This window comes from Myotis nattereri (assembly GCF_964212035.1).
Source record: "Myotis nattereri genome assembly, chromosome: 2".
In the NCBI taxonomy this organism is placed as follows: domain Eukaryota; kingdom Metazoa; phylum Chordata; class Mammalia; order Chiroptera; family Vespertilionidae; genus Myotis; species Myotis nattereri.
The window spans coordinates 106,540,819-106,566,287 of NC_138076.1; the positions used below are offsets into that span (position 1 = coordinate 106,540,819).

The following is a 25,469-nucleotide window of genomic DNA, read 5'->3' on the forward strand; positions in this document are numbered from 1 at the left end:
TTCCATCTGACTTAGTTCGCTTAGCATAATACTCTCAAGATCCATCCTTGTTCTCACAATTGGCAGTATTTCATCTCTTTTCATGGATGAGTAGTAGTTCACTGTATTTATGTACCACATCTTCTTTACCCAGCCATCCATAGAAGGATACTTAGGTTGTTTTCATGTCTTGACCATTGTGAATAATGCTGCAATCAACATAGGGGTTCATATAATTTACGAATAAATATGTTAAAATGTTTGTGTAGGTAGCCAGAAGAGGAATTGCTGGGTCACAGTAGCTTGTTATTAATTTTTGAGGAACAGCCAAGCTGTTTACTATAATGGCTGTACCAGTTTACATTCCCACCAGGAGTAAATGAGGGTTCCTTTTCTCCACAACCTCTCCAACACTTGTTATTTCTTGTCTTATTGATAGCAGCCATTCTAACAGGCATGATGTGGTATCTCATTGTGGTTTTGATTTGCATTTGCTTTATAGCTAGTGAAGTTAAGCAGCTTTTCATATATCTGTTGGCCATTTGTATGTCTTGGGAAAAGTGTCTGTTCAAGTCCTCTGCCCATTTTTAGATAGGACGGTTTGTTTTTTATGTCAAATTGTATGAGTTCTTTTATATATTTTGGATGTTCACCCTTATTGGAGATTTTGTTTGCAAATATTTTCTCCCATTCCTTCAGTCACCTTTTTCTTTTGTATGGTTTCTTTTGCTGTGTAGCTTTTTAGTTTGATGTAGTCCCATTCATTTATTTTTGCTTTTATTTCCCTTGCCTTTGGGGTCAAGTTTATAAAATCCTCTTTGAGACCAATTTAGTACATATGATTTTTTTCTGTGTATTTTATTGTTTCAGTTCTTATATTTAAGTCTTTGATTCATGTTGAGTTAATTTTTATGTATGGTGTCAAATAGCAATCTAGTTCCATTCTTTTGCATGCAGCTTTCCAATTTTCCCTATTGTAGAGGCTTTTCTTTCTCCACTGTATGTTTTCTGGGGTGAAAAATAAATATCAATTATGTCTCTTTGGACTAATGTGTCATTGAAGGTTGATATTTCCTTATTGATTTTCTGTTTGAATGGTCTATTCATTGTTGTTAATGGGGTATTTAAGTCTCCTACTATAATTGTATTTTTGTCAGTTTCTCCCTTTAGTTCTGTTAGCTGTTGTTTTTATATATTTTGGTGCTCCCCAGGTTGGGTGCTTAATAAGTGTTATGTCTTCTTGATGAATTGTCCCCTTTGTCATTATAAAGTGTCGGTTTTGCCGTGACCAGCACGGCCAGAGAGCAAACGAGACCTGAGTAGGGGCAACTAGGGACTGAGAAAAAGAAAGAGACAGACACAGAGGCAGTAAGTAAAGCTGGGACCAGGTGGGACACTGTTCTCAGATGGAGAGATAGTGACCCAGAACTAGTGCAGCACATTTATTATATACAGCACGTTTATTATATAGGAAGTTTTACTAGACTTTAAAACAAAGGAAATTATGTTAAAGTCATGCTTTAAAGATCAGGCTGCATTCTTCATTCTAGTGGCTTCTTGTAATTGTCAGGCCTGGTTGGACCCGGATAAGTGCATCCGCCCCTGGTGCCTGGCTGAACCTAGATAATGGCACCCACCCCCTGGCACCTGAGCTAAATTTAGGACTGACAACATTCCTGCCTTTGGCAAGGTATGTTTCCAGAACATGGCTCTGCCTACGCCGCTGGATTCAGCTGACGACCTTTGCTCAGGTGCTCTCCCAGGCACTCTCTACAATAAAGCATCCCTCTTTGTAGCTTATTACCTTTTTTATCTTTAGATCTATTCTGTTTAATAAAAGTATGGCTACCCCTGCTTTTCTCTGGATGCCACTTGCTTGGAGTATCACCTTCCACCCTTCACTATGAGCCTGTTTGTCTTTGCCGCTGAGGTGGGTTTTCTGAAGGCAGCAAATAGTTGCTTTGTTTGTTGTTTTTAATCCTTTCTGCTACTTTGCCTTTTGATTGATGAGTTCAGTCCATTTACATTCAGGGTGATTATTAATATAAGAACGTTTTCTATAGTCATTTCAACTTTTGTTTTCTGGTAGCTCTGTGTCTTCATTATTTCTTTTCCCTTGTGTTTCTGTCTGTTATTTTAGTTTGGAGGTTTTCTATGATGTTTTCCCTCAGTTCTAGATTTTTGTGTATGTAGGTACCATTACATTTGTGCAAAAAAAAAAAGTTTCATAAGTGCAATAGTCCTTTTTCTTCTGAATGTATCTTATCTCCATTCACTTGTGCAAGTTCAATCCTTCCCTTCTTCCTCTTTTATGTTTTTGTTATCACAAATCATTCTTTTTTCTATGCTGTGCATTCATTTCCAAATTGTAATAGTTTTTTCTTTTTAATGCTTTTATTTCCTTTAATATTTTTGTTATATTTAAGTATTTAATACCTTAGTCTGAACAAGAGTTGCAATTTTCTGCTTCTGTCTTTTAGTCATCTTATAATCTTGTATCCTTTTGTCTTTTTGTTTTAGGTAGAAGAGCACCTTTCAGCATTTCTTGTAATGCAGGACTTGTAGTGGTAAATTGCCTCAGCTTTTGTCTGGAAAAGGCTTTATCCTTCACGTTTAAAAGATAAATTTTCTGGATATATATTCTTGGCTGGTGATTTCTTTCTTTCAGTAATTTGAATATTTGACTCTACTCTCTCCTCATTTATAGGGTTTCTGTTGAAAATTTTGATGACAATCTAATAGGGTTTCCTTTATAAGTTACTGTCTCCTTTTCCCTGGCTGCCTTGAGAATTCTTTCTTTATCATTAATTTTGAACAGCTTTAATATAATATGCCTCGACGAAGGCCTTTTTGGATTGAGATAATGAGGTGTTCTGTTAGCTTCCTGGATTTGAAGGTCCAGTTCTTTCCACAGGTTTGGGAAATTCTAGTAAGGATTATTTGAATATGCTCTCTGTTCCCTTTCCCTTTCTTCTCTTTTGTGTGTGTGTTTTTTTTGTTTTGTTTTGTTTTGTTTACTCTCAATTCTCTCTCCTATTTGAGCCATTTCTAGATTTCTATCTTCCATATCACTAAGTCTTTTGTCCATCTGGTTTGCTCTATTTCCTACGCTTGCTAGTTTATTCTTCATCTCATCTATTGAGTTTTTTCAGCTCCAGAATTTCTGTTTGGTTCTTTTTTATAGTTCCAATGTCTTTGATGAATTACTCCTTTCATTCCTTTATTTTATTCCTTATTCCTGAGCTTGTTGACTTGCTTTTCTGAGTTTTATATCTTGAGGTTTTTTTTAGAACTGCAATATTGAATTCTCTATCATTTAAATTACAGTCTTTTTTTTTTAATATATTTTATTGATTTTTTACAGAGAGGAAGGGAGAGAGATAGAGAGTTAGAAACATCGATGAGAGAGAAACATCGATCAGCTGCCTCCTGCACATCTCCCACTGGGGATGTGCCCGCAACCCAGGTACATGCCCTTGACCGGAATCGAACCTGGGACCTTTCAGTCCGCAGGCCGACGCTCTATCCACTGAGCCAAACCGGTTTTGGCTTAAATTACAGTCTTCCATGTATTTAAGTTTATTTTCTGGAGGTTTTTTATTTTCTATCTGAACTCCCTATTACCTTGTTATTCATTGTGTTTGGTGGGTTATTTCTCTGCCAGAGCAGTTATGGGGATGCAATCTTTTTTTTTTCTTTTTTTTTTAAAGTATTTGACTTCACTGTTTAGAACAGTGGTTCTCAACCTTCCTAATGCCGCAACCCTTTCATACAGTTCCTCATGTTGTGGTGACCCCCAACCATAAAATTATTTTTGTTGCTACTTCATAACTGTAATTTTGCTACTGTTATGAATCGTAATGTAAATATCTGATATGCAGGATGTATTTTCATTGTTACAAGTTGAACATAATTAGAGCATAGTGATTAATCACAAAAACAATATGTAATTATATATGTGTTTTCCGATGGTCTTAGGCGACCCCTGTGAAAGGGTCATTCGACCCCCAAAAGAGTCGCGACCCACAAGTTGAGAACCGCTGGTTTAGCAAGTTGATAAGTAGGGGGTTTCTTTTGTTTTCCAGTAGGTGGTGCTAAAGTACTAGATTTTATTTTCTCTTATCTACACTACTGGGGCTTCTGGGATCTCTGTGGGGTGGTGTCACCTTGGCCATGGACAACACCTCATAATACCCAAGGAGGTGGGCATCCTCTATGAGCTAATCACCTCAGTCTCAGGGCACCATGCCCATGGTAGCATGTGACAGGCTATGGGTCTCCTGGCCTATGTGTTCCCAGCACCTCTTTCCTATAGCCAGAAGCTGCTAGCAGAGCTGCTCTGTCTGAGATGACCCAGCAGCCTCTACCAGGCTCCACTGTAATGGGTATGAAAGGGGTAGGCACTGGGAAAGGAGTTCATGCATCTGTGGCTCTATTTTTTCCAGTGGGTTTAACCACAATGAGAACAGACCACTTATGCTGGAAAGTTGTTTCTGCCCTTTCACCATCTGCCAAGTAAGGATTTTAATGCCAGGCGGGCCACAGGAAGTGAGCAGGGGGTGGATTCCCAAGACTGTGGATTTCTCTGTGCAATGATAGGGATATGTGGAATGCTGCCACCCTTAGCACTGCTTCTCTGCCCTGATACTGGGCTCAGACTCAATGTGTGCCAGCCACCAAGTCCCCATTGCTGTCTCTGCCTCTCCAGTTTGCCCTGTGGGAGCTGCACCCTGACCCTTCACTGCTAATCACATCTGCTGAGAGCACAGTAAGCTCTGAACTGCATGTGTGGTTCCCATCTCTGCCTTTCCTCCATCCCATCTCCCCTGTTCACTCTCATATGCACACCTTCAGATGTCTCATTGCCCTGATTCCTCAGATGTATTTGTGTGTTGAGCAGGGAGTCCTTTATTAATTACAGATGTCCAACTTGTAACTTCAAGGGGAGAGACCTGGAGGTCCTCTCAAGTAACTTTTGATAAGAAACAGAAGCAAGAGAGCAACTGTAAGGGAGAATTTCTATTCTAAAGTGGCAGGAGTGCTTTTCTCCATGTTTCTTCTTAGAACATGGCCACAGTTCACACCTTTTGACACCCTGGATGATTTGTCTATCCTGGCAGGTAGGTGGTAACCATATTCCATGAGAATGCAAGCTTCCCAAGGACAGAGGGGTAGTCTGTTTTACTCACTGGCATGCCAGAACACCTAGCACAGTGCCTGGCTAGAAGCAGGTATGCAAATAAGTATTTGTTGAATGAATGGTTGAATGAATTAACCCTAGCATTCATCCTATTTATAGATATGGGGAATGTGATGAAAATCAATCTCAGTTCACTGTGCCCTTTCCTAGGTCCTTGTCAAACTTTTAGATTTCATTGAAGCTTTCCCAAGCTTATAAAGAAGGAAAGTAAAATGGAAAGAAAACAGGCCAGAAATTAATATAGGCAAGGTGAGAAAAGGCCTTCAGTTGTCCCCATCTCTTATATGGTACCCTTAACCATTGCCCAAAGTCCTACAGTGTCCTCAGCAGTTCACTCCTGTTACTGGGGCTTTGTTACTACTGTAGGAGGGGAAGGGGGAGAAAAGCTGCCTGCTGAGGACTCTTGAATATCATCTATAGTCCCTCATGTCTCTCAAGGAATCAGATAGATACAAATGACGGCTTTTGGCAACTCTTGCACATCAGCTGAGCGCAGGTTGTCCTGTTAGGAAAAATATTTCTTTCAGGATAATATAGTTGTCATGCAGGCAGCAACTGTTCCCAAACAGAACCTTTAGGCCAGGCCCAGAGTTTTTTTCCTATTTAGAATGCTACCCAGATCCCAGGAGCTATTTCCTTGTGGTATGTGTGAAGCTGGACTTGGCCTCCAATGACCTGACATCTGCCTGCCCTTAGTGAAGAACCAGCCTTAGGAATTATTCCAAATCTTTCATCTCACTTTTAGCTGGAAAGCCACTGTGTGGTTGTTGCTGCACTAGTATGTGAAGTGGAGGGGCCAGTGGGTTTTGGCCAGCTCCCTGGCCCCACTGGTTAAACTTTGACTTTCCAAACCTACATCTGTCATTTTTTTTTTTCCCTCTGCTCTCCTAGGCTCTTCCATTAGTTGATAAGAGAGGGAGGACCCTGCCGAAACCGGTTTGGCTCGGTGGATAGAGCGTCGGCCTGCGGACTGAGGGGTCCCAGGTTCGATTCCGGTCAAGGGCATGTACCTGGGCTGCGGGCACATCCCCAGTGGGAGATGTGCAGGAGGTGGCTGGTCGATGTTTCTCTCCCATCGATGTTTCTGGCTCTCTATCTCTCTCCCTTCCTCTCTGTGGAGGGTCAATAAAATATATTAAAAAAAAAAAAAAACAGGCATCACTTATTTCTACAAGGGAACTGTAAAACTACAATGGAAATTTAAAAAATATCATTAAAAAAAAGAGAGAGAGAGAGAGGGAGGACCCTGGGGGACAGGGGGAGGTTTGGTGTTTGTTGTAACCATCTGGTCTTGCTCAGTAAAAATAATCAAGGATACTCATTTTGTTAATTTCTTTAATTTCCCATTTTTGAGGTTATGGGCAAGTAATGTTAAGCATATTTTGGCAGTTGGTGAGTTTCATATATTTGCTGAATATCCTCTGAGTGCTACCTTTCTTGGGAAAACTGAGCCTCCACAGGGGCCTGGCCCAAAGGAACATCTTACAGTGCTTTCCCTGTTGCAGCAAGCTCTGGATAAGATTAGTTCTGCATGGTTAGACCCAGGGCCTGGTAGGACTAGACTAGTGAGCTGACTCTGTCTTCCACCTCAATTTTTCCAAAATCTCTGATGGAACACTTCTTACTGTTTTCATGGCCCAAAGCTTCCTTTCTTTGTGGTACTGATGTGTGAATAATCTGAATAGTTTTGAGTGCCTCTGATTGCTTTTTTTGATTATTATAGCCAATCCCAGAATAAATCAACATTTTCCCTCCTCAAACCCCAGACTCTGGGCTTTGGCTGCCAAGTTCCGTTGCTTGATGATTCATAAGTCCTCAGAACTTGTAGAAACTCCAGAGAAGTAACACTGGGAGTAGGGCAACATGTGACTCCAAATGCCAGATTCTCTGTTGTAAGATTCTCTGTTGTAAGATTCTCGCATGAAGTTCTCTGTCCTTCATCTTGAAAATTGCAATATAAGAGGGAGGAGATTATGGTGAAGACTCCTGTAGGGGATAAGAATAGGACTCTTGCCGAAACCGGTTTGGCTCAGTAGATAGAGCGTCGGCCTGCGGACTGAAAGGTCCCAGGGTCAATTCCGATCAAGGGCATGTACCTGGGTTGCGGGCACATCCCCAGTGGGAGATGTGCAGGAGGCAGCTGATCGATGTTTCTCTCTCATCGATGTTTCTAACTCTCTCTCTCCCTTCCTCTCTGTGAAAATCAATAAAATATATATTTTACAAAAAAGAATAGGACTCTTTATAAAAACACATCTTTCATATCCTAAGTCAAGGGACACTGTGGTAGTCTTCTAAAATAATGCTGCCCTCCTCAGACTCAGATCTTGGCCCCACTGTTCACTAGCTCTGTGACCTTGGGCTGCTTATTTCATGTCTGTGAACTTCAGTTATTTCATTTGTAAACTGTTACCTACCTCACAGAGCTTTTTTTTAAAAAAAATATGTTTTTATTGACTTCAGAGAGGAAGGGAGAGAGAGATGGAAACATCAATGATGAGAGCAAATCATCGAGCCCACAACCCAGACATGTGCCCCTGACCAGAATTAAACCTGGGACCCTTCAGTCTGCAGGCCAACACTCTATCCCAAGCATGTCAAACTCAAAGACTGACACTGGCCAAACAAGATTTAAGTTGATGTGGGCAACAAAAAAACAAAAGCTTCCATTTTCATAGAAACAGTTTTATTTCCATAGAGACATGGCAGTTGGTGAGTTTCATATATTTGCAAAGGACTAAAATAAATGAGTAATCATTAACATAAAATAGAACATTTTAATAAAAATATTTTTTAACATTAACTTAACAGGCACTGAATAACTGCACAAATTAATAAGTGTAATGCAAATAAACCTATTTTTCTTGTTCTCCGAAAGCGAAATATTTCCTGTTGCGCATACCAAACAAGTCAGTCCAAGACTAATGACGTGGCAATCGGCTGCTAAAATATTCACTGCTAGTATTAGTGGAGAGAAGTGGTGCGCCTGTGCATAGGCACATAAGGGAAATGAATGCAACATGATTATAGTAATCAGTCGTTAGAAAATGTTGTAGTTCGTTATTAATAATTATGTATAACAGGATATTGTAAAAAGTAAGTGATGAAATTATTATTAAAACATTTTTTACATACCATTATATTGGCTGGGCCACAAAAATATTCGTTGTGGGCCGCATGCGGGCCCCGAGTTTGACACACTAGCTCTATCCACTGAGCCAAACTAACTAGGACTCACAGAACTTTTTTAAGCTGGCCAGGCTAACTCCATATTCCTCCAGTACCCTTTCCTTGAATACCCTGGTTAGACTAAACTGCCATTTTATGTATTCTCATCTTGCCACATGTTTCCATAAGTCATAATACTTGATAAGCTGCATCAGACTGAAATGATTCCTATACAGGACTGTCTCTCCAGAGACTAGCCTACAGCTCCTTAAGAGTAAAAAGTTTTTTCTGCTTTGTTTACCAAGGTTCTAGTAAAATACCTAGCAAACAATATGCATCACCCACTAAAACAGACATCAGTTCTTGAGTGTTTTTCTACCTGAATGTGTTTTGTTACTTTACCTTGAAATTGCTTAGCTATGAATTGATAAGGTTAGTTGTTTGTTTTCTCGGAAGTGAAAGTTCTTATTCTATTTTTCTTCTCCCACCCAAAAGAAATACTGGGTTTTCTTTCATATTTATGGAGTTCCGCAACATTTTATGCTTGTATAGTTGCTTCACATTTATTTCCCTTTCTCATCTGCTTTCTATTTAAGGACAGTTGTCAAAAATACATGATGGGAAGGAAAGACTCAAATGGTTTTAGAGTCAGGGAATTCTATCCTTCTCATCTTTGTCATATTGGGTTTTGATGAGAAAGAGAGAGGACAGGAAAACCAGTATTTGGAAATGCTATGAGGCAGCATAGTCAGTGCCTGTGCTGGCTGGGGCATGGCAGGGCAGAATGTCAAGGTGGCATCCACCTGCCATTTCCCGCCTCTTTTTTGCTGTTACCTACTTCTAAGGATGCAGCGACTAGGACAGTAGACATGTGCACAGGCACAAGCAAACCCAAGGATTGGTGCCCAGACCCCATTGTTGTGCGTTCTACCTAAATTTGTAAATGAACATGCCTGGATCTTGCTTTTCAGTAAAGATTCTCTAGTAAATGTGAAAGATGCTGTTTGGTGGAAGACCCTGGTAATTCTAAAGATGCACAAAGACTTTATTCTGTGACTACCTGGATTTATAAAAAGTTTTTTCTAATGATATTACAAAGAGATTTAGCACATTGTACACCATGTGCCAGGTTTCCAGAACATGTTCTCCACGACTTATCTGATACTGCTGCTTCTGCCCAGAACTCTCTTCCCATCTTTCTTTGTCAAGTAACTGTTTGCAGTCCAGAACAAATGGATACAACATACCTATGCAAGAATTCATACAAATTGGTGGTGAAAATGTCCAGTAGGACATTGGATTCATCACTTAACTCATATTTGCTGAATATTGCCCATGTACTAAGCTTAAAGAAGAGGAAGATAATATGTATGGGGCACACACACATACATGTTTATATGTATGTAATTTCATTCCATTGTTCATAATAATCCTGGGAGATGACACCATCCTTATTATACATCAGGAAACGTGTTCTTAGTTGTTACATAATTTTCTTAAGATCTTCCAGCCTGTCACTGGTGGAGTCAGGTGTCTAGCCTGGATTTGTCTGACCCTAAACCTATGTGCTACATCATATTACAGTGAGCAAATTAAAGAATAAATCATTTTTGCCCTAGCCGGTGTGGCTCAGTGGATGAGCATCGGCCTGTGGACCAAAGGGTCCTGGTTTCAATTCTGGTCAAGGGGACATATCTCGGTTGCAGGCTCCTCCTCGGCCCTGCCCTGGCCCAGGCCCTGGTCAGGGCTCATGTAGAAGGTAATCAATTGATGTATTTCTCTCACATTGATATTTCTCTCTGTCTTTTCCTCTCTCTTCCACTCTCTCTAAAAAATCAATGGAAAAATATCTTTAGGTGAGGATTAAAAAAATAATAATAATAATTTTTTAAATTTGGGTTAATGAGGTGCATCAAAAACTAGTGATGTTGTAAGGGAGACAGAAACTGTTCTAGATTTTCAGAAACTAAGTGGTGATAATAGATACAACATTTAAGAATTCAGATGTGAGTCCATAGTGGTACTCAAAAAAATAAAAAGAAATGGGAAAAGTTCTTTACAAAAGAACGCTAGTGGAGAAGGAATGTTAGAATATTTAAAATCACCAGGCAAAGATCACCAATGGATACTAATGCCAGTGGATGAAAGGGTGATGGAAGCAGGATCGTTCCATGTTTCTACATGTCACCACACAGATTACTTATCAATTACAAAGGGGAACGTATCTCTTTACAGCACAGAAATGAGTGGGCACCACCTTAACCAAGCAGTTTAGCCAGTGTCACCAGGAAAGAGGCAGCCTGACTGTATCTATCCTGACCAGGTGCAGTGAGAAGGGCACAGCATTACCTACATGGTATTCTTGTTAAACAAGTGTTCACTGTGAATCTAATCATGGGAAGACAGACAAATCCACAGTGGGAGATGTTTAGCAAAACAAGCAGCCTGGACACCTCAGTGAACCAGCCAGATGCAGTGCAGGAACCTTGATTAGATTCTACATCAAGGGTGGGGGCACTGGAAGAACTCACCTTTTTCAGTGAAAGGTGCTTTAGAGCTTCCTCAAGGTTCATCTCAAGTCTCCATCACCACCACCCTAAGATGATATAGGAGAGCCAGTGGCTCTCCCCTTGAAGTGCAGTCTTGTTACTTCTCATATTTAGTGAAGTTTTGCCACTCTCAGACCAGGGCTCTCGCCTGGCCTCCATCAAATCCGTGACCTTGTTGACTTTCTATACCCCTCCTATGGCTCCCTGGCCTGCGTGGGGGGGAGGGGCACTGTCCCTCCTTTCACTGAAATGAGCAGCGGCTGCCTTGGGTGCTTAGATATCCCTTCCATCAGTGCCTTCTCCCTCCCTGCACCTCCATCATGCACACAGCATGGATTCAGTTCCTATCGTTTGTCATAGAACTTTGCTTTTTTGCTTATCTTGCAGGTTCAAGTGTGAATGGCCTGGAGGAGCCCAGCATTGCCAAGCGACTGAGGGGCACTCCTGAGAGGATTGAGCTAGAGAACTACCGCCTGTCTGTGAAGCAGGCAGAGGAGCTACAGGAAGTGCCTGAGGAGACACAAGCTGAGCACAACCTGAGCAGTGTGCTAGACAAGGGCCTGGAGGAGGACGTGGCCAGCAGGTCAGCCTGTGCTGGGAGTTGAGGCCTGGTTTTCCTGTGTGTTGCGTGTACCTGTGGCTTTCCCAGCAGCCTCTTCCCCAGATAAACATGCTGCCCTACTTGGGGAAAGCAGCATAGCACCTGCCAACAGCATGGGATCTGAACCAGACTGCCTGGGTTTGAATCTTGTCTGTGCCACCCACCAGCTGTGTGACACTAGTCAAGTTCTGTCACCTCTGTATGCTTCTGTTTCCTCATCTGTGAAACAAGGGCAATGCTAGCTCCTTCCTCACAGAATTGGTGTGAGGTTTAAATAATGTATAAAGTTTTTAAAACAGTATAAGCACACCTCGTTTATTACACTTTGCTTTATTGTGCTTCACAGATGTTGCATTTTTTTCACAAATTGAAGACAAGGCCCTCTACCAACACAAAGATTATGGCTCACTTTATTGTGATACTTGCTTTAATTCAGTCACCTGGAACTGAACCCACAATATCTCTTCAAGGTCTGCTGGTGCTCAGGCACATGTAAGCACTGTCTATTACTTTGCATAATGCTGGACCATTTACAAGGGACTTCCGTCTCCATCACCTCACTTCGTCATCCTCTCAGGAATCCTGTAAAGTAGACAAGAACATATATCTTGTCACTATACAGGTAAAGTAGTAATGGTGACTGAGATAAGGATTAAGGATTGACTAAGATTCAAACTCATGTTTTCTGGGTCCAAGATTCTTCCTGTTTTCCCTGCTGCCTGCTGATTCCTCCTCCTCTGTTCCATTTAGATCCTTCTCTCTTCATCTTGTTAGCCAGTAAAGATCACAATCCATATGACTTAATTCAGAGATTCAGTAAGTATTTATTGAACACCTACTATCACTTTACACTTTGCTATTCATTGAAAAGGTAACAGAAAAAATAATGACAGACATAGGTGCTGCCCTCAGGTTATTGTTTACAAACATAATGGAGGGAAAAGAATCCCACACAGAAACAACAGCAGATCTGAAGCAGTGTGCTATTGGGAGCTGGTGGTTCCGTGGAAGGAGCACCAGGGGTGAAATAGCTGGCTTCTGTTTTAACTTAGCCACCATCTCACTGTGCTATTTTGGGAAAGCTGCCTCACCTCTCTGGGCTTTATTCTTTCCCCTATACATAAAGAGAGGAGCAGAATATTTGTATCCCAGGAGCCACACACAGCAGCCAGTGGTTTTATTCTTGGCCAGTCCCAGTGTTTTAATTATGTTTAGCTGAGTGATGCCTTTGGGGAACATGCATGCTCCAACCCCTTCCACACCCCTGTGTTTGCTGTCTTTACCCAAGGGCTTTATTCTTATTACCTGCCCAGGCCTGCTGCCAGCGTCAGTACAGAAGGATTCAAAGTGCTCAATAGAAGATTACCAAGGAGCTAGAGAAACAAATATATAGCAATATAAAAGAGAAACAAACATTAAAAAAGGAATGCAAACAAGATAACTTTTTTTAAAAAAAGATGGAATAATATTGGTATTGGCCAGACTCGCCTGCAGAGCTGCCACAGTGGGACCACTTCCCATGGCCCCAGACTGATGGACACACACTTCTTTGTAGCCATGAGAAAAGGGAACATGTGGGGATAAGGAAAACAGTTTTGTTTTTTTTTCAAGTTCAAAGAATGTTTTTACGAAGCTGTTTGCTGGAAGAGCTCCATTCAGCTGCAGTCCAGCACCTCATCCCTGGTGCCAGACATGCTCTGGATGGACTGCCTTTGGGGCTGGCCCCACCAACAGCTCTTCCATGCATTCTGGGCAGCCTCGCCCTTGGTACCTGCATTTCCACAGCCATCACTACATGCATGTTGTTGTCATGCATCCCTGCCCATAGAGACATACCACTCCCTGCTGCATCTATGAGGAAGAATCCTTGCTTACATTCAAAACAGAGCTGGTGGCATGGCCTCAGGTATGGGCCAGATCACTTTCCTGCGGGAATAACTTGTTCTCCGCTGTCATTTATAAACTGGAAACTAATGGGCAGCAAGTTGAGACAAAGTAGGAAGGGCATTCCAGGAAGGCTAAGTCATGCCTCTATAGCAGGGTGTGATTGGATGGGTAGAATAGAAGAATATGATATCAGTTAACATCAAACAGTACAATAAATGCCTTTATCTTAAATTTGAGTTTAAAAAAATAAAAGAAACAACTAGCATTAGCTGCATACAGAAGAAAACATGGTGTCTTAAGGTGAAATGCTCTGAGGAAGGAGCAGACTTGGCCTTGTTTCCCACAGGAAAGCTGTGAGGTACAGGGAGTGCATCCCCAGCAATGGCACATATTTTTTCCATCTTCCCTGCAGCACCAGGCAGTTAGGTGCATTTTCAGCCCTCAGTCCTTCCTTGATGACGTGTTGGTCTTAAAAATGAGAAATGACAGTTTTAAGGAATTAAGCAGTCCAATCCAGAAACTCACTTTTTTGTTGTTGTTGTTAATCCTTACCTGAGAATATTTTTTTCCATTGATTTTTTTAAAGAGACTGGGAGGGAGGAGGGAAGGGAGAGAGAGACAGAGAGAGAAACATCCATGTGAGAGTGACACATCAATTGGTTGCCTCCCACATACACCCCAACCAGGGCTGAGGAACAAACCTGCAACCCAGGTACGTGCCCTTGACTGGGAATCGAACCCACAACCCTTTGGTGCACAGGCCAACACTAACCACTAAGCGCACCGGCCAGGGCCAGAAACTCACTCTTGACTAGTTTAAAGAACTTTAGGTGTCTACTATGGGAGACCAGTGCAGAGTGATGTTTCAGAACATGACTTTGTAGTCAAATCAGAACTTAATCCTAGCTCTGCTAGATGTAGGCAAGTTACTTCGTCTTTCTGTGCCTCAGTTTCCTCAACTACAAAGCACACTTCATGGGTTTGTTTTGAGGATTAAATCAAATCAAGCAACTGACAGTGTCTGGCACCCAGTGAGCACTGACTCACTGGCAACAGTTGCTGTTACTGCTCTCAGCTCCACACACAATGTCGGTGCTCCTCACCAGGAGGGACAGGCTGGGCTTCTTCCATTCATTTCCTTAAGTAGTTTACCTGCCAGAAATTGGCTTTGGCTCAAAACCACTTGCCATAGGGAAGTGCTCATCAAAAATTGCCTGCATCAGAATTGCCACAAAGACTTGTTATAGCACACGTTGCTGGGCAGTGTCTGATCCAGTCAGTATGGGCAGAACCCAAGATATCTATTTCTAAAAGGTTCCAGTGATGCTGTGTTCTAGAGACCCCACTTTGAGGTCCACCACTCAAAATTTTCCTGATGAAAACACCACATGGGACACTCAGTAAAAAGATGATTCCTGGGCCCTCCCCTGGAGTATCAGATATAGTGGATTTGGGATGGAGGCCAGGAATATCTGTTTTTAACAGACATTGGGTAATTCTTACCATGGGCTTCGTGAGTCAGTTCACACAATTGGAGACTCTAGCTCAGGCCTGATCAGCTTATGACCCTTTTTTGGAGTAAGGGAGTGGGAGTATCTTCCCAAGGAGATCCTGGAAATAGTACTTTTATTTTCTTTGGAAGAGACCAAGTGCCCAAAGACCAGAGAAAACTGGCTTTATGATTTTTGTTTTGTTTCTCCCTGATTGCTTATCTGGAAGACTTTGCTTCAGGCAATGAAGATGGCTTCTGCAGTGCCCCTCTGCTGAAATCTTTAATGTTTATACATTCCTGGCTCTAAAGAACAAGTCAGTAAGAGCTGGAGCAGACAGCTCCAAATGGGACAGCCAAGGTTGCCCTGTCTGGTGCCCCAGAATTCTATGACAGGCCAGCACACAGGGCCTTGCCCTCCATCTGAGAAACACCACCAGGAAAAGCCTCTCCTTCAGGGCTGACCTTAAATATGTGGAAATTCTTGACTGTTCCTCTCTCTCTCCTGCCACACCCCTCCTCCAACAGAAGCAGTAATATGAGTCATTACTGAGCAAATGCCAGTTGGAGCATGCATTGAATTTCCACCGTGTAAAAGATTGCTGGGCGATGTTCATCCCCAGTAGCCTGCTCAGCTGGGGAGTGTTTACGTGGTTGTCAGAGTGGGTGGGATCTAAGAGTGGCCAAGCAGGACAGAAGATTATACAGAGCCCTTACCCGTTTGGCTCAGTGGATAGAGTGTCGGCCTGCAGACTGAGGGGTCCCAGGTTCAGTTCCGGTCAAGGGCATGTACCTTGGTTGCAGCCACTTCCCCAGTAGGGGGTGTTCAGGAGGCAGCTGATCAATGCTTCTCTCTCATCGATGTTTCTAACTCTCTATCCCTCTCCCTTACTCTCTGTAAAAAATCAATAAAATATATATTTTTTAAAAAAGATTATACAGAGATTCACTGATTATAAGTACATTAATTTAAAAGTGAGAGCAGTGATTCCCCATTTTCCCTGGAAAACATCCAGGAACTTCAAGTGGAATTACATACAATAGCTTGGTTTATTCGTAGCAGAGCCTGCCCAAATCCCTGGTCTCCACATTCTGAGGTTTGACCCAGGCATCCAGGACTTGCTGCTGCTGCTCCTCCTGGTTTGCTACCCTAACAGCTGCTAGTGGCTAAAAAACTCTTGGGTTCTTGGAGAACCACTCAAGAGGGCACAGCATGAGATGGTGTGGTCGTTGAGGGGAACCCTGATTTCTTACACAAATGACCCAGCATCTTTACATGTCAGTTTCTGCATTTATAAAAATGGGGATAATTCGGGGTAGGGGAGGCCAGGGGATTGTCAAGGGCAGGGAAGAAAAAAAAAAAAAAGGACACATATGTAATACCCTTTGTAATACTTTAAGCAATAAAAAAAAAAAAATGGGGATAATTATAGTAGCCATGTCTTAGAGTTATAGTGTAGTTCTGTGAGCTAATATGTGTGCAGGGCCTGAGTAGGTCACCAGGGCACAGTGTTATTGTTGTCCTGAGATGTGTCCTCCTAGACTAGCATAACCTCTGTGGAGTAAACCTCATCTTGTTAGAACCTAGTCCATGTACCCAGCTGTTTTGCTTCCTCCCACCAGACCCCGTCATGGCCTCAAAGAGAGGAAAACACACCTGAGAGTTGTTTCAGGGAAGGTGCATTGAGATGAGTGAGTGGGTGTAAATTGTAGCATGGAGGATTTTTGCTAGATATTATTCTAACTGAAAGGGGCAGCTCCTTCTCATGGACACTTTACCAAGAAGCTTCAGAGGTACCATCTCTGACACCTGAGAACTTAGGCAGACCCTGCCCTGGATTTCTGTGGTGTGGTCCCTTATATTTCTTGCCCATCTTGGCTGTTTGGTGACCCAGGGGAATCCAACCTAAATCAAACTGTTACATGGAACAATATATCATTAAAAATGACAGATACCTGTTATGACAGAGAGCTGATCTTGATGACTGGATTTCCTGGCCCTCATCTCTCTTTGGAGGCTGAGTCCTAGGAGGTCGCTTGTCCTTTCTAAAGGACAGAGGAGTTGGTTGTCATTATTATGCTTTGCTCTCGTATAGTGATTCTCCCTACTTAAAGTTTCTAGGCTGTAGTCCAAGGAGGGTGGGGGTGTCCTACAGATTCCAGCCTCTTCAAAGGCCAGATTCAGAAATTCAGACACTAGGAGCAGGCAGGTATGTAATATAAGCCTTGAGGTACTGAATTTACACTGGAAATCTTGCGTGATATATGGAACCTGGTCAAACCCAGAAAATTACTCCCAAGATCCTATGGAAATGACTGCCAGGACCGGCTTATCTGTCTCAGTTTCCAGATGCATATAGCAAAGACCTCTCAGAAATGGCCTGAGAGCTTACCACTTATGAAGAGAGGCAAGGGTTGACCTTTCCGTCCTATTTTTTTATGCTCTGTGCCTCACTTGCTATTCTCCCAGGGCACTTGAGCTGTCATTAGCCACTGTGGCACTCATAGCTTTAAGGGCAGCCTCACTGCTCACATTATGCTGTGTAGCCCTCCCCTGAGTACAAGGGACAGGGCTGCACTAAGGCCCCTCCCAGGAAGCTGCAGCGCATCTCGTCCTGCCTGCTGCCACTGGGCAACCACTCAGGCACATAAGAAGGCCAAGTTGGCCTTCCCTCTGCCCACCTAAGACTTAAGATGAGCATAGGAAGCATTCTTATCCTTATTTCATGTTCAAAATCTATTGAATGACATACATTGGGCTACACATTGTTTATTAATAAGAAAATAAACAAATGAAAATATAAAGGTTAGGTGAAAAAATAATACCTAAGTAAATACTGAAAAATAATCAAAATCCAGATCCCAAGCTTTCTGTCTGTAGTCTAAATTCTTATATCTACCCACTTTAAACTGCCTCCCACCAATCCTCCATCCCACTACAGTCATGTCTTGCCTTATTTTATCATGATGTGTTTCCATCTTATCTCCCTTGAGAATAAGGATCTTTTCTGTGTCACATTTATGTTTCCTACAATGTCTAGGAAGTGCATTATAAGTAGAAGATATTAAGTAAATTTTAGTTGGGTGAATGGATGGATAAATGAAGTAGGATTCACCAAACAGCTGCTTACAGTAAGGAGTTGGCTCTTTTTATTTCTGTGTCCACTGCTGAGCTTCAGTAGATGCTCAAAAATGTTGAATGAATGAATGTGTAATGAGTAACCAAATAAATGAATGGCTAGAGTCCCAGATTGTAACACAAGCACAATAAAAATCAGTAGAGTTCCTAATCTCCACAACATGCCTACAAGGCTGGTACTAACACTACCCCCTTACTGAGGCTTGGAGAGCTTAAGTAATCAGCTCAGGGTCACACATCTGGTAAGTAGCAGAGCCAACATGGCCCTATGAGGACCCACCCACCTGAGAAGTAGGAGCGCAATCCACAGGAATGCCCTTACTTCTGACCCAGCTGGCATGTAGAAGTTCCACAAATCACCCGAGGCTCAATAATTTGCTCGAAGGACTCACAGAATCACTGAAAGGTGTTACACAGGGAAAGGGCACCAGTTGAAGTCAGCCAAGGAAAGACAAGCATAGGGCAGAGTCCAGAAAGATTCAGGTGCAGAGCTTCCTATGCACTCTCCTCATGCAGTTGGGACAGTGTCATTTTCTTGATAGTGATGTGTGATGATACCCGTGGAGCTTGGCTCTCTAAGACTTCCCATTTAGAGTTTTTATTGGGGCTTGGTAACTAGGCAGTGCTTTATCACAGGCAGTGCTGTTACCATTTGAAACTGATTGGTTGACTGATTGATCAACTTACCATGTGGTTGTGGTTGCTCTCCAGGTCCACTGCATGACCCAAAGCACTCACCCTAAATTGCTGGCCTTTCTGATACAGCCAGTCCTTACCCTGAATCACATTAGTAGACTATCCACCATGACCCAAGGCCCCCAGCAAAATGGGCATTCCCACCCAGCAGGGCATTCTAAGGCTAAGTTCACCTCCCAGAAGCTGAGAGCAGGGACCAAACCTCTCTTTGAGCAGGTTAAGTTCTTTACTCCATAGGCAGTGATAGCACTGGTGGTGGTTGGCATGTCCTCATCACAGTGTACTAACCGGCCCCTCTCTGGCTGAGGGGAGAGTTACCCACTATCACAGGAAGCGGGCCAGCCGCCCACCCATGCCTGATGCTCCTGGGTTATGAGGCTCCATCATGCCAGAAGTTGGACGATGCTTTATTATGAAAGCCCATTTCCTCCAGCCCAGGCAGCTACACATTTCTAAGAGAAAAGAATCTCCTGGAAAAAACTGGTAATTATCTACCATAAAACAGGTCTGAGCAAACTGTACAGCTTGTGCAGTCACATTTGGGATTTTCTTCCTGCCACAGAGCCCCACAGCGTTGTAGGGCACCAAATGTTTTTATTCCTACACTTCCTGTTGTCCTGCTTCTCTCTGTGAGCAGGTAGGAGGGTGTTGCCTAAAGAGTGGAGCTCCACATTTGGGGTTTGTGTAAGCCATGGTGACTGTTTATCACAGGCAGTGCTGCTGCCATTTGAAACTAAGCCAGGCTGTGCTGTGAAGGGAACAGTGATGGGAATGCAGCTGCTTGTCAAGAGCGATGACCCAGGGGTTGGGGTATTTCCACCCTGCCCCCACAGTCCCTGCACTGTACTGTGCAGTTAATGGGGCCTTTGCTGCCACATTACCTGTTTCCCACAGTATCCAGCTCAAGTCATGGCACATGGTGGGGACTCAAGGAACATTGTGAAATTGAGTGTGATACCTCCCCTCCAGAAACTGCATCTTGCCTGCCAGCCAGAGTGTGGTTAAGACTTTATTCATGCCTCACATGGCAGCTCCTCCTTCCTCACCATGGCTCTCATGAGAGCCTTCTTTCCAACCCACCTGAGTCAAGTAGAATTGAGTTCCTCAAACCAAATAGTGGATCATAATGAAAGGAGACCTAATCTCCATTCTTGATTCCTGGGGTCGTGAGTTTACATCAAAATGGGCCCACAGCCTGCAGCTTCTGAGGGCCTCCATGAGACCAGACTCTAAACCAGTGATGGCGAACCTTTTGAGCTCGGCCTGTCAGCATTTTGAAAAACCCTAACTTAACGTGTCACATATAGACATTTTTTGATATTTGCAACCATAGTAAAACAAAGATTTATATTTTTGATATTTATTGTATATATTTAAATGCCATTTAACAAAGAAAAATCAACCAAAAAAATGAGTTCGCATGTCACCTCTGACACACATGTCATAGGTTCGCTGTCACTGCTCTAAACATGCCACCCACCAGACTGGGCTGTCCACTCACATGGGTTAGGTCATCATAGCTCCCATGTAGGTATGCCATTTTGCCCTCTGTTCACTCTCCTCCCATCTCCTCATGTGTCTTACCTGAGCAGAGAAGTAGGCTGGTCTCTACAAAGTTGTCCTCTCCCCACCCAGCAGTGCTTTGTGGGACACTTTGCCACAGCTGTGGCTTTTAACCATCTCCTTCATGGTTTTGTCATTCCCTCACTTTGGTTGTGTGATTGTTTCCCCACAGCAGTTCTGAGTCTGAGATGGAGGAGGAGGAGGAGCCTCCGCTGCCCACCTCGGACCTGGGTGGCGTTCCTTGGAAGGAAGCTGTGAGGATCCATGCTCTTTTAAAAGGAAAGAGTGAAGAGGAACTGGATGCCTTGAAGAGCTACGAGCTTAACAATGACAATGAGGAGGAGGACTACGACGAGGAGGAGGGAGAGGAGGACTATGACGAGGAAGAGGAGGAGTCTAGTGAAGGTCAGAAAGCAATCTCTTCTCCTATCCCGGACCCTGTCCGTCACTGAGGCAGCCTGTTTTATGCCTGAGCATGAGAGGTTTCTTTGGCTGGAGTCACATAACGTGCTTACACAGAGACATCCTTCCTGTCTCTCTCTGGCCTTAGATACAGGGGCAGAGAAGACTGTCGACAGTGGAAATGGTGTCCCTTGTGCACGTTCTGAGTTGAAATTGGATGGAAGAGGGTCAAATTAGGTTCTTCATTCTCCTCTCATTTTCTATTTTTTCCCCTTTAGTTTCAGTGAATCAGGTTTATTTTAATAAAGGGAATTTAGCTTTCTAGAGGATTCCCTAACACCTAATCCTCGATATTGCAGGCTACAAAGATTGAACCTCACATCCATTCAGAGCTGCTGTCATTGAGGAGGGAGCTGTAAGCTGGGGGCCCACTGGACAATGTTTAGCCAATGATGTGTAGTAGCATGTTTGGACCAGTGTTCTGAGAAGAAGCATCAGTTTCAGCATTGAGTTGGTCTGGCTGGCTCTGAAATGTTCTCTTGGTTTGGACTCAAGATGTCCCAACTCTGTCTCTATATCTGGTTCTGCGTGTCCTTGAGTGAATAAGGAAGAACTTGCTGGGCTTTCTTTTCTTGCCTGTGTAAGAGAGGGTCATTCTTTCCCTCTCCTGGCTGATAGGTGGTAAAGAAGAAAATGGGCAGATAGAGACCCGAGTTCCTCTGAGGGCGATACCATGACTATTCCCTGTATGCTCGCCAGGAGGCATGGTGAGCACCAATTTCTCCAAACCATCAGAAGAGCAGTCAGTTCTGGATAGCCTGGGCACGTGGAATTGGCACTAGAGGGTTCCACTGCCCCATCCATCCCAGGGTCTGTTTTCTCTGGCACAGCAAGGACCAAGTGCTGGCCAGACACAGAGTCCTGCCAGCCAGTATGCATGTTACTGAGTAGTCTCGGGGGGCTGTATCACTGTAAGACCCCAAGCCTGATTTGGCACAGCAGGCAGAAAGAAAGCACATGCTGACATGACCTTGAGGTGCCCACATCAGCATGAACTGTCAGAGGCAGGACATGCACTCAGTCTCCCTAAGGAGTTTCTCTCCACCTGGTTCTTCTGCTGAGGTAGAACCCACCAGGTTGCACTGCCCCTCCCCCCTTACTCAGTTTTATGTGCAGAAGGAGGCAGGCCCTGGGTCAAGAACCTGACACTGGGTTCTTTTTTCCGTATGCTGTGTCTCTGGCATATGGTCCATGACTGGCCTTACATCCCTGCTAGTCATAGGGGTTGAGCGTGTTCACACCTCTTTCGGGGAAAGGTATTTTGTTTATATCATTCCAGACATCATTATCTCCATCTGATGATTAATATGTTCGGTGGCCTGTAGCCCCAGGCATGGCTTAGGATCACAGCCTATTTCCTTTGCAGGAGCATTTAGCCCTGCCTTCCCTCACACAGACTTAATTTCCCAGACCTGGACCTGGCATCAAGACCAGGGGATGGACTTTAAATAGAAAAACACACATACCAGCAAATTCTGCCAACACTGGGCCTTTGTTCTTGACTTCTAGCCTGTGTGCCTTGAGCAGTGGACTTCAGTGCCTGTGTAGACAATGACAGGACATTATTGCCTTCCAATTAAAGATAACTCTTATTCTTCTCTTTTCTCCCTGTTTATCCCCACATGGGATTCTTGTTGCTGTGCTTGTGGGTGTCTGACTCCCCCTTCTGTAGAAGGGGAGTATTGCCCCTGGGACAGAGAACTACAAGGCCAGTGGCTCCAGTGTCCATCAAAGGAAGAAGATTCGGGTACATGTAAAGGTACCCATTCTGCCTCTTGCCCACCTTCTACCCTGGCTCCCTGGTAGCCTTCACAATCTGCCTCCAAGAGCAGGTCCCACATGAAAATATCTGTGTTATAGAGCTGCTCTGACAGGCTTTGGCACATATCCCTGGGCCCAGTCTTCATGAATGGTCATGTACAAAATAGCACATGAGACAGAGATTCAAGAGGAAGTCAGAGAAGACTCCAGAAGCAGCCTTACAATGCCCCCCATATGTTCTGCTGCAAGTTCCCCGCATCCAGTTAAGACTGGCTTCTCCAATGCAGAAAGCCTCACATTACATCACAACTCCCAGCATTGGTTCAGATGCCCAGAACCTCCCTCCATGGTGCCTTTTAACATTTCCCTGGGAAAGAAAAGTGCTGGCAGATAAGTCCTCAAGGCTCCAGGGAGAAGATTCACTCTCTTCCCTTTGTTGCCAGGAGGATGAAAAGGGGCCCAACATTTTTCTCTTTGACTTATCTTCCTTAAGACATTCAGTCTGTTTGGTGACTTTGCTGTGATTCAGCCCCATCCAGCACCATGAAAACTAATTGGCCTTAGAAACGTCCGTGAATCTATAGTGACCTGCAGCTCTGTGTTTAACATAGTGTACTGCCCATATCCACATTTGGTGATCTTTTTGGCACTTTCTGCCTATATCACGTTTTCTGTTGCTTGTAAATTAATAGATTGTCTTTATAGTAATAAAGCCAAAGCAGATTATACAGTTAGATTGTTGAAAGCAGGTTCCCATCAGGAATGACAGAGTCCTTCAGATCAGGTGGCACCTGCTCTTGCTGCCTGAAAAGCCATCCTCCCTTCTATAGTATCCCTTCCCCCATGTTCCTGGCTGTTCTTTATTTTAACCCAACTGTATGGCCTGGTCCAAGCACTGATTACAGGGATCCCACAGGGCAGGGCCACATGCAGACCCCTTGGGTTCTGACAGCAAGAAGAAAATGAGGGACTCTGGTGAGTTCTCATTTAGCTGAGAAGCTGGGTCTTGTGACCAATGGGGCACCAAATGGAATTTAAAGACAAAGGGCTTTCACCTCAGAAAATACAGAGAGGTATTATCTACCCATGTACTTCCAAAGCTTTGGGAATTTACAGGATGGAGCTCTGCTTCCTCTCCAACCATCTTCTCCCAGAGCTGTATCCCTGTGTATGCCGCATGAGGCCTTTTATAGAATGGGTGGGGAATTTTTTTCTATCTTTAGCTCCAAAGATAAAAACTAAAGTACCAAGAAAGTACATTTCTATCCTAACGGACTTGGCTGGTTCATAGCAGAATGGCACTGTCCCATTCCACCTCTCTCTTGACTCAACTGTCAAAGAGAAGCATGGCAGGTGGCAGTAAGCACCTTGCTTTGTGACCAACAGAAGGAGCATTAATGGTGCATCCTCAGGGATCTCCCACTATACTGGGTAACAGCTCAGTAATCATGACCTCTGGAGAGATTGCCCTCAGGGACCAGTTGTAATCTGCTCTTTTTTTCTAATTTGGCATTTGGGTCCCTCGAATGCAGTTAATGTGAGAAGAGCATCAGAAAGGAAAATTCTTTCTGAATTAGAGTTGAATGTATGAATCTCATTGAAATTAAGTGTATGTGAAGCTTGAAATGACAACATCAAATTAGATGAGTAGAAGTCCCTTGTGTGTGTGTTTGCATGTGCCCACATATTCTCAATTTTTTGCCTCTTTCTGTTTCGTGATCCTAGCAAATATGGTAAATTTTCTGTTTCCTTTACTGTGGTGTTTCATTCCCTCCTTCCCTTGACTGTTTATTTTCTCCTTTCTTCTTCCCCATCATCTCTCCCTTTCTCATCTCCTTTGAACCTGGTGCAGTAGCTGGGAGCCAGCGGCTACAGCAGATCATAAGTGCAACCGATCCCTTGGAGATTCAGGCTGATGTGCACTGGACACATGTTCATGAGAAAGAGGAGGAGGAGCGAACGGTACCAACCTCTGAGCCCTCCACTTCTAGAGGTAACTGCTTCAGGATCCAAGGACCTGAGGCCCCTAGGAGCGTATTCTGTCCCTGCAACCCCTCTGCTTGCTGCAGGGTATTTTTCTGTCAGGGCCAAAGCCATCAGTTTAATCAAATGTAAGAGCTGACAGAACATTTCATTTCCTTGGTGTTAATGGTGACCACTGCCCTGGGCTTTTGTGTGAGAATATGTAAAGTTCTCTGTGGGTTAAGAGGTTATGGGTTCCTTCTCCCCCAAAGCAAAATAGAAAAATGAAACTTGATCTTGAAGAAATTGAGAATTGCTTTCTTTCCCTCATATTACTAGGTAGGGTTATTCTTTCTCCACTTGATAGAATATTCTGGTCCTTTCCTCATGGAGTGTGTCTGGGTGTGAATGTGCATTGTCAGGATGGGGGCAGGGGAAGCATAGTTTGAATGGAAATTAAGTTTTAAGAAGAAATTTGTATCAAGGAGACTCTAAGTATTTAGCATAATTTCTAATAGTTAGCTCTAAGTTGTAGGCAAGATGATCGTGTTCTACAGTAGGATGAAGATGAACCTTATTCTGGATTCTTTTAAGGAATAGCAAGCAATAAAAGAAAAAAAGTGGAGGGCTGTGTCAGCTGCCATGTCATTCTCACACCTTCTGACCTCCCCATACCCATCTTCTAAATACAGATCATCAACCTCTGTCTCTTCCTGTTTGGAACTGATGGAGAGCCACACACCATGCAAGTCTCTGAGTATACAAGGGTGTGGTCCCTGCATTCATGAAACAGCCTTTAATGGGGTCATTTGATTCTCCTCTGCCCCAAATCTTCACCTATCGGCAAAAACAACCTCAGTTAACTATTTCTGCAGCAATATAAATGTATCCAGAAGCGTCCTGGCTAATATGGCTCAGTTGATTGGGTGTCGTCTGATTTGATTCCTAGTTAGGGCACATGCCTGGGTTTTGGGCTTGATCCCCAGTAGGAGGCATGCAGGAGGCAGCCGATT

The 25,469-nt window shown here is 43.4% G+C and overlaps 1 protein-coding gene across 1 annotated transcript in view; it reads left to right on the plus strand.

Annotated features, from left to right (window-relative positions):
• The window catches only part of MICAL3 (microtubule associated monooxygenase, calponin and LIM domain containing 3), a 254,060-nt gene that overhangs the window by 169,768 nt on the left and 58,823 nt on the right, over positions 1 to 25,469 (plus strand). Inside the window, exons 26-29 of the mRNA XM_081083520.1 lie at positions 11,284 to 11,479; positions 20,444 to 20,676; positions 22,406 to 22,492; positions 24,347 to 24,487. Coding sequence (XP_080939646.1) covers positions 11,284 to 11,479; positions 20,444 to 20,676; positions 22,406 to 22,492; positions 24,347 to 24,487 — 657 coding nt within the window. The remainder of the gene's footprint in view (positions 1 to 11,283; positions 11,480 to 20,443; positions 20,677 to 22,405; positions 22,493 to 24,346; positions 24,488 to 25,469) is intronic.